Here is a 9776-nt window from a genome sequence, read left to right on the forward strand (position 1 = left end):
AAATCCTTCTTGTGCAGCCACAGCTCACACCAGGCACTGTTTCCTGTTACAGCTTGAACCAATGTCAGAGGGAAAATCTGTACTTGGAAAGAACTGGTTCCTGGTGTAACTGTGTCTAATCCCAGGGATTTTGCCCAAAGAGCTGCACTGTGTTGTGGTTGAGGATGTTCAAACTCCTCACAGGCCCTTGCATTGGTGCATCCTCACAGAAAATGCAGGCCAGGCAGTGGCAACCTGAGCCTGCATGACATATGACCTGACCACAGGTCCATCTGGAACAGGGAGAGGCTGCTCTTGGCACTGAGGGGGCCATTCTCCAGACTCAGTTGCTCCTCAGTTTGATTCTAAGCCACCAAGGGGACTGGTGCCTCATGAGGTCTCTGCCCATGGATACTGTGCCACTTGGGTCTGGGCTGAGACACTTGGTTCCCTTCCCACAAATCTCAGACAGCAGATTTCAACCACTACAGAGGCCAGGTAACACCCAAGCACCAGGGAGGGGCTTATTCAGTGTTGCTTGCAGTAGTATGGGGGGTGCAGGGGATGCTTTACACAATGGCCTACCGGGAAGAACCTCCCTATCTACATCATCCCTGCTGCAGTCCACCCCAGGGGAACCAGCCCCGGGGCAGTCCCAGACCCTGCAGAGGCTGTGCTAACCCTTCCCTGCTCTGGCTGTCTCTCCAGTGGTTGTTACACTCGAGCCTCCGCCCAGCCCTGCTGAAAGCAGGATGGGAAGGGCCCTACCCTGCCCCAGGCTTCACAGGCTGCTGCACTCAGGGAAGTGAAACCCATTTGTATCTGCTGTTCCCCAGGAGCAGAGGAGTCATGGCTGCGGGGGACCTGGCAAGGAGCTTTCAGGAGGAAGTGACTTGCTCCGTGTGCCTGGACTATTTTGTGGATCCAGTGACTCTTGGCTGTGGGCACAATTTCTGCCACGGCTGCATCAGCCAGTGCTGTGGGGAGCTGGAGCCAAATGTCTCCTGCCCCCAGTGCAGGGAAACAGCCCTGCAGAGAAACCTCCGGCCCAACAGGCAGCTGGGCAATCTGGTGAAGTTGGTGAAACAGCTGAGGCTGCAGGCGGGGAAAGAGCCAGAGGGGCAGCGTGTGTACGGGAGGCACCAGGAGGCTCTGAAGCTCTTCTGCCAGGAGGATGAAGCCCCCATCTCCCTGGTGTGTGCTAGATCCCGGGTGCACAGAGATCATACTGTGGTTCCAGTGGAGGAAGCTGTCCAGGACTGCAAGGTAGGGAAGAGCTGTCCCTGGCCTGGGAGTCAAAGCTTCAGTCAGGTGACCCTGTGTGTGTCTGATCAGCCTGGTCTAGAGGTGGGAATGGCCGAGAATCAGGCCCAGGCAAATGGCTGGAGACAGTGATTGTGGGGAAGGACTGGGAACGTCCAGCCTCTCTGGCCTCAGTTTCCTTGGAGCTGGGAGTGATCGCTCTGGGGCTCAGAGCTGTGGGCAGTGATCACATAGCCTCACTCTGTGCAGGGAGGGTTTTATTGCTGGACACAAATTGGGGGCCCCAAATCAGGCACCACAGCTATGTTCTGTATTTATAGAAGCAGATCCAGAGGGACCCAGAGCACTCGAAGGAGCAGAGAGAGATGCTGCAGGGCCTGAAATGTGCATGGGAACAGGACAGCGAAAGACTTCTGGTATGTGCCAGGCCAGGGACAGCAGCAGTAGCAGTGGGGTGGGGGTCTCTATGTCTGTATAGTTGGGCAAGTAAGGGAGATTTTCAGGGCTGATGTACTGAAAGTATTTGGGCTGAGGTAAATGCTGCAGGGCAAGCTCCACTCTCACTTCCATGGTGTAAGCCAGGGGTGAAGGTACTGGAATCAGGATGATTATGAGTGTTTAGGCATTGGCAAGGAGAGCAGCATCTGGTCCTGCCCCCAGTTGCTGGGCAGGGAGCAGGGTGGGTCAGTGTAACTGCAGCCCATGTACTGGTTTCAATGAGGTTGGGGTGGGGTCTTTGAAGTTTTCTGCTGGTAATGGGGCCAGGCCTGGAAGTAGTTTCTGGGCATCTCTCTGGTGGTTAGGCAGGGTCCTTGCCTGAGGGAAAGCTTACTGAGGATTCATGGATGAGTTGGGGCAGTGCTGCTCTGTCAGGGTCCTGCCTTGCAGAGCCCTGGCACATGGGTCTCCACTGCAGCCAGAGAGCTCCTCTCACAGATGTGCAGGGGTCATGTCCCCCAGAACCACCCTTACCTGGGCCTTGGAGGGCTGGAATGAGGCACTCTGTGTAACCTGGAGCAGACTTGATGCCATCTCCCCAACCCTGTGCTACCCTTGCCCTGACTGTCCCCTGTGCCTTCCTGCTCATCCCAGAGGCAGACGGAGCTGGAGAGGCAGCTGCTGCTGTTCCAGTGCAAGGAGGTGCGGCAAGTCCTGGATAAACACGAGCGCATCCTGCTGGCCCGGCTCAGAGATCTGGACACAGAGATTGTGAGGAGGAGGGAAGAAAATGTTGCCTGCTTGTGCACCCTGATCATGAAGCTGGAGGGGAGGTGTCAACAGCAGGTGAGACTAGGTCAGACATGGCCCAGTGCCCAGTCCAGATAGGTAATGGCCTCTGAGTCCCAGGCAGCTCTTAGGTTGATGCAGGGTAGGAGGTGCATAAGAGTGTGTGCATGGCCTCAGGACTTTAGCTGCAGGAAGAGAGGGGTTGGGTAGTAGGGGAAACAAGGGAGGGGATGAAGTGCTAGTCCTTATCCTACCCTAGTCCCAGGGCCCAGTGCACAGGGACATTCATCCCTGCAGAGAAGCAGGTGTAAGAGGGGTTGTGCTTCTCATAGCCAACGAAGGGCTGAGGTGGGCTATGACAGTGACTCTCTGTTCTGTTTCTCATCTCCTCTAGGCAAGCAGAAGCTCTGTGAGCAGGTACATTTTGGTTTCAGCTCAACCCTTACATCCCATTGGCCAAGACTAGGCTGCAGCCTCTGTCACTGGCTCCCACCTGTGGTGCAGTCTGTGCTCTGGATCCAGCTTCTCCCATCCCTGTGGCCCTGGAGCTGCTGCTGCCACCCTGTGACCCAGCCTGGGCAGGAGATTCCCCCCAGCCCTGGGCTAAATAAGCCCTTCCCAGGGGTCTGGTTTCCATCTGGCCTCTGTAGTGGCCAGATCTCTAGTCTATCCTGTCTGTGGGGCTGAGGAGTTTGTGGAGAGGAAATAAAGTGTGTCATCCCATCCCCAGGGGGACAGAGTCCATGGGCATAGAGCTCACCAGGGACCAGGCCCCTTCGTGGCTGGAAATGAAACTGAGGAGCAGCTGGACCTGGAGAATGGCCCCTCAGTCCCAGGAGCAGCCTCTCCCTATCCCAGAGGGGCCTGTGGTCAGGCCACATGTTAAGGGTGGTGCCTTTTCAGAGGGGGTGCACCGCCATACTCGCGGGTGCATGTCCACATGCACCCCCCCTACGCATTGCCAGTGTGTGAGCTGTGACTGCACAAGAAGGGTTTCCTGTTAAGATCTGCTTGAATAGCTCTACGTGAAACCTTATGAGTACAAATGTCACGTCCAAGTGCCTGGGGCTGGGAGCCAGCTGACCGTGCACACCCCAGCTTGCCTGTCAGACAGTCTCTGCTCTGTGTCCCCAGCCCCCAGTAATTTCCTCTTGTGGCCTTGAATATGTGGGAGCTTCTGGCTGAGGATTGAGAGGAATAATTTCTTGTGTGTCTCTGTAGGGGTGAGATAATGTCTCTGCGTCCAACCCTGAAGTTCCCTGAGCTGGCGAAGAGAATCCATGATTTCTGTGGAGAGAACAAGCTTCAGGGGGCTCTGACGGGATTCCTGGGTAAGGGCCACTTCCAGGCACTCTGTCTCATTGTACTGGGATACAGGCACGGGAAGGGGGAGATGGTCCTGCAGGGGAATCTGCGCAGCTGAGTTATTGGAGCTCTTGTGTTCCTGTTCCCAAAGGTGTCAGTGGTCTGTGCTCCAGCCCAGAGTAGCCCAAAACCTGAGGAGGGGCTGCTCGTGCTGTATACAAGTGCCTTGTGTTTCACTCTGGGATTTGCTGCTCTACGCTTAGGTCCTGACACTCAGAGATGGGACTCTAGAGCAAGAGGCCCCAGTCTGAATAAAGACACACAGGGAGGGAGCTAGGGGTTCACTTCCAAAAGGGATTTGTGCTGGTGCATGAATCCCAGCCCTGGATTACCAGCAACACCTGCCAGCAGGCCTGGGGAGAGCTGAATTGAATTCCCTGAGCAGCCCAAGCAAGTCCTCATGGGGAGGCCTGGCTGGATTGTGGAGCTCCAGAAGAGCTGTTCTGAGAGGAGAGGGCCATTTGCTGCCTAGTCCTCCCTTTCTGCATGCAGGAGGTCAAAGGGAGTGTGCCGTCCCCTGCACCTGACCTGTGACAACACCCAGCTATGAGGGGGAAGAGCCCCTCCCCAGTGCATCCCTGTGAGGCAGAGGGGTGGGTGGGGGATTCCTTGTGGAGGTCTTGGCTGCTTGGATGTGACATATTACCCCAGATGGATTCTGGGCCAGATGTTTAGTGCCCTGGACATTCAGAGAGGATGTTTGATGGCTCCCAGCTGACCCCTTGGACACTGGCAACTCCTCTGTTAGTCCCCATGCTCACCAGCTGTCTAGGGGAATGCCAACACCTGGGAGACCCCTGGGGTTCCTTACCAGTGCCAGTGTTAAATCAGGACCAGGATGGAGATTAATATCTGACTTTTTCTCTTTCCTTGCAGAGCGGCTGGATGCAGAGAGTGGTGAGAGTCCTGTGCAGACACTTTAGGGGAGGGAGCAGTATCCAGTGGATGGCTACTCTTGTGTATAGGGAAGCTCTGGGCTGAGCAGTGTGAAGTGATCTCCAGAGGACAGAAACCATTTGGCGGAGTGGACATGTGACAAGGACATGGGTCAAAACAGCTGAGGGAAATTTGGAGCCATTCTCATGATCACCCACAGTGAGGCAGTGCAGAGCTGGGGGAGGAGGCCCACGGGTGGGCCTGGTGGGAGCTGCTGCTGCACTGTCAGGCCTGTGCAAGTCACTGTGAAATGACAACATTCGGACACACAAGCACCCAAACACATGGAAGGGCCAAGCTTGGGCTGTTGGGAAAGAAGGGTTCAGAACTGTGTCCCCAAACATCAGTGCATGGAGAAGTGACATCTTAGTAGTGACACCAAGCCCCCTTGATGTCCCTGACATGATTCTAGGGTGTTCCCACCCAGGGAGAACCATGTCTCCAGCAGGACTGGGTTGTTGAGAGGACCCTCCCTTAGGGACTTCCTCAGTTGTGGGTGTTTCAGCTCTGCCCTGGCTGCTGCAGGGTCATGGGGGCCAAATGATTTATCTCTGTCTCCTCACTTGCCCCAATTCCCAGGCAGGCTCAGGAGTTTGGCCAGTTAGGAATAGCAGAGTTTGCCCCACTCTCTTTGAACTGGGTCCTGCTGCAGTGACTCTGCTGTGGGAATGCTCACCCTTCTCTCTTCTGGTTGATTCCAGGATTCAGAAGAGTCCGAGCACATGCAGGTGAGTGACCTGTCCTCATATCAGTGACCCCAGTCTTCTTCTCTTGGACACCTCTGTTCCTATCAGCCACTTCTTCCACCATTGGGATGCCCCAAACATGAGCTTTGTTGCTGTGACCAGAAAGACTCACTGCATCCCTGCTGCCTTCTCCCATCGCTGTCCCCAGCCCAACACAATATATGCCTGCTGGACCCTGGGCAGGCTTGGTCTCTATGCCAGACCTCTGACTATGCCAGACCTCAGGGTGTGTTGGGATCCAGAGCCTATCACCTCGATGCCATCTGACCCTTACATAACTCTTATTATTGCCAGTCTGTCCTGTCTCTGCCCATACACTCAACTAGAGTCCAGCAGCAGTCCCATGGGCCTGCCTTGGGATACTTGTTCCTGAGTTTGAAAGATTGATCGGTCGGTCCTTAAGAGGCTTTGATGATCCAGGTCTGTTCTCTGGTGGAGATGACCCCAGATTCTCAATGAATAAGGCAGACTCTACAGGGAAACCTTGTGTCTCCCACTTCATGTCCACACACGTGCCCAGACACCATCCCCTTGTGGGTCAGATGAGCCTGGAACATGGGGAGGGTCTACACCAGGCCAGTCTGCACCCAGATGGGGTGTGAGGGCACCAGCCTTGCAGGGATCCCTCAGCCCTGCCCTGGTTCTGCCTCTGCCTGGTTGTGGAGGGCAAACATAGTGGAAGATGCAGGCATCCTGGGGCTCTGAGCCAGGCTCTGGGAGCAGCGCATATGCTGGGGATGACCAGGTGCAGCTGGAGCAGGTGTGTGCATCTCTCAGCCACTGGGGGAGTAATTATTCTGGGCAGAAAGGTGAAACTGGAGCCAATTCTCCATCTTCAGTCTAGCTGTCAAGATGGAAATGGAGAGTAATTTCCTCCAAGAGGCAAATGTCAGAGCAGGTAATGGGGACAGAACTGAGGGGAAGATAACTTTCACACTGGTGCTCTGAAAAGACCTCCCACCCTGCTCACTCCCCACTTCCTGCCCTTCCCTGAGTGCTGGCATTGGTCTTCTGCATTTCCCAGGGGTGGATTGCCTCAGGTCTTAAATGGCTGAGGAACCCTTTCTGAAGCTTCTGAGCCTTTTGGCTCAGATCAAGTATAGCCTACGTTTACTTAGGGGAAATACCATGATCACCATGGTAGCTTCCTAGTCGCACCCGGGGAAGACTGCTATGCAGGCGTGGGATAGTACCTGTGCATGTAATGTATAGTTAACCTTGGCTTTATGCCCGCTTTATGGGAATGGGAGACTCCTCATGAGCTTGCTTCTGGGGCCTTATGGCTAAGGGCAAGCAAAACTCAGGGGCATCCAAACCCCAATCCTGCAGGCTTGGGTCTGCAGGTAGGATGCCTGCCAAAGGATTTGGGAACATCTGAAGCCCCAGATGGGCATGGAGGATATTTGCTTGTTGTAGGGTCACTGGTGGTTATGGACTGATTCACAGATTTGGAATTGCTTTGGCCAATTTGGCTTAGAATATGGAATTTTTTTTTAAAACCCAAACTTTTGGAACCTGTTAGGAGCAGAAATCATAAGTTGCTCAGACATGTTTGGAGCCCCTGTCTGTCTGTGCAGATACTGGTGCAGTGGGGCTGTTCTATGTAACAGTTCAACCCTGTGGGGATGGGACTGCTCAGTACTCTGCAGGCAGGAGACACTGTAGCCTGCTTGCCCTTCTCCACTTGTCCTTCCCCTACTTTGGGGTTTGGTCTCTTGGCATTTCATAGTAGTGAATTTCCACAGGCCTGAAGGGGCCCAAGAGCCCATGTACTATTGGCAGCTGCTGGGATTTCTGCTCCAAAGTCACTCAGATGTGTTTGAAATCCAGGTCTGACTGTGCAGTGTGGGCTGGTCCATGTAACAGCTCAGCTCCATAGGGATGGGACCAGGCAATATGCAAAGGGGGGAGGCCCCTGTCCCAGCAGTGTCCCAAGGTCTGTCTTCATGGGGTGTCCTTGGCCCTGTTCATCTGTCCCAGTGCAGACCCTTAGAGCAGAGACACTGCAGGAGGTGAACTGAGTCTTGCTCCCAGTAAAGCTGAGCTCAAAGGGAGGGAGTCGTTAGTGGGGAATGGCCTGTCCCTTGTCAGTGGCCCCAGACTCATTAGCCATGGGTCCTGTTCTCTTGATCTTAGTTCACCTTGTCAGTGCTCCCCACTGCCCTTCCCCTTCCCTCTCCCACCCAGTGAGCCCAGCCCTGATGCATGGCTCTCCCCTGGGCTGGGCTCTGTGACGGAGGAGCTGGGTGTGGGGCTGCCCTGGATGCAGTTCTGTGCCCACAGGGCTGGGGACATGGAGGGTCTCAGCTGGGGCAGAGCAGCCCAGCCTGGGGTGGGGAGAGGCAGGGCACCAACCTGCTGTTAGCAATAAACCAGGTAAACCAGCCCTCAGAGGCAATGGTGATTTCCCATCAGGGACTGAATTGTGATTCCTGGGGATGCAGCTAATTCCCTGTGATCTCAGGGACCCGCTGGCCTAGGCCTTAGACCTGTGACTCTCTCCCCAGTGGACGTGACTCTGGACCCAGGCACGGCTCATCCCAACCTCGTCCTGTCTGAGGATCGGAAACGTGTGAGAGTTGGAGACATACGACAGCATCTGCTGGACAATCCTGAGAGATTTGATACTTCTATCTCTGTCCTGGGCTCTGAAGGGTTCACAAAAGGGAGGCACTACTGGGAGGTGGAGGTGGGAGACAAGACGAGCTGGGACCTAGGTGTGTGCAGGGAGTCTGTGCACAGGAAGGGGAAGGTCACGCTGACAACTGGCAAAGGGTACTGGGCCCTGTGTCTGCGGGATGGGGGATACAAGGCCTGCGTCTCTCCCCTGATCCCTCTTCCTGTGCGTGTGTCCCCCAGGCGGGTGGGGGTTTTCCTGGACTATGAGGCAGGAGAGGTCTCATTTTACAATGTGACTGACAGGTCCCATCTCTTCACTTTCATTCACACCTTTTCTAGGACTCTGCGCCCTTTCTTCAGTCCTTGTGTTAATGCTAGGGGCACCAACGCAGCTCCCCTGATCCTGTGCTCAGTTCTACCTCAGACCTGAGGGAGTCCCTGTCACTGCCATGACACATGGCACAGACTGTCCCCTCCCAGTGCTGCCTTATGCTCAGCCCTTCTGGTGCCCCCTGAGTGCTGGCATTGGTCTTCTGCATTTCCTAGGGGTGGATTTCCTCACGTCTGATTGTAGAGTCAGAAGGGACCCAGTGGATCATCATGTCTGACCCCCTGCCCCTGGCAGGAAAGAGGAGCGAGGTCAGATGACACCAGCCAGGGGATTGTTAAGCCTCCTCTTGAAGACCTCCAAGTTAGGTGACAGCACCACCACTCTTGGCAGTCCACTCCAGACACTGGCCACCCTTATTATAAAAAATTTCTTCCTAATGTCTAACCTGAATCTACTCTCCACTAGTTTGCACCCATTATTCTTAGTTACTCCCTGGAGAGCTCTGGTAAACAGCGCATCCCCAATTTCCTGCTGTCCTCCCCTGATAAATTTATAGGTGGCCACAAGGTCACCCCTCAGCCATCTTTTGTATAGGCTGAAGAGATCGAGATCTCTCAACCTCTCCTTGTAGGGTCTTTCATGGAGACCACTAATCATGCGGGTGGCCCTCCTCTGAACCCTCTTTAGATCCTCCATGTCCCTCTTGAAGTGCAGTGCCCAAAATTGGACACAGTACTTCAACTGCGGCCTGACTAATGCCACATAGAGGGTGAGCATCACCTCCCTTGATCTGTTGGTCATGCATCTGCTAATACACGACAAGGTGTGATTGGCTTTGTTGCTATAGCCCTTGACATTGACCGCCCAATCATGCGTTTCATCCCACCATGTTTCCGTAATCCCCACTACATCCGGGCTGGTGTCAGCCAGCAGGAACTCACCCTCCTGCTGGCTGACACCAGCCCGGACATTGCGGGGATTACAGAAGCGTGGTGGGACTCAACGTATGATTGGGCGGTGAATGTCAAGGGCTATAGGCTGTACAGGAGGGACAGGATAGGAAAGAGAGGTGGGGGCGTGGCGCTGTATATTAAGGAGGAATACACATCCTCGTTAATTAGCAAGGAGCCAGGGGAGGGGCACTCTGAAGTGCTTTGGGTTAGAGTACAAGGCAGTCGAGCGGAAAGGGACTTAATGGTGGGAGTCTACTACAGACCTCCCAACCAGGGAGAGGAGCTTGACCAGGAATTCTTGGGTCAGCTCACAGAGGTAGTGAAGGCTAAGGATGTGGTTGTCATGGGGGACCTGAA

General features: G+C 54.8%; 1 protein-coding gene across 1 annotated transcript; it reads left to right on the top strand.

Moving 5' to 3' along the window:
* Window positions 1–828: 828 nt before the first annotated feature.
* LOC149853004 (zinc finger protein RFP-like) lies at window positions 829–9207 on the top strand. Its single transcript, XM_090028782.1, has 8 exons — window positions 829–1245; window positions 1563–1658; window positions 2335–2526; window positions 2864–2886; window positions 3691–3800; window positions 4711–4731; window positions 5472–5498; window positions 8024–9207. Exons 1-8 carry the CDS (start codon window positions 829–831, stop codon window positions 8563–8565), a joined length of 1428 nt encoding a protein of 475 aa, XP_089884908.1. The 3' UTR covers window positions 8566–9207.
* Window positions 9208–9776: the final 569 nt, after the last annotated feature.

The sequence above is a fragment of the Crocodylus siamensis genome, chromosome 15 (assembly GCF_052110815.1).
Source record: "Crocodylus siamensis isolate JL-2025a chromosome 15, ASM5211081v1, whole genome shotgun sequence".
In the NCBI taxonomy this organism is placed as follows: Eukaryota; Metazoa; Chordata; order Crocodylia; family Crocodylidae; genus Crocodylus; species Crocodylus siamensis.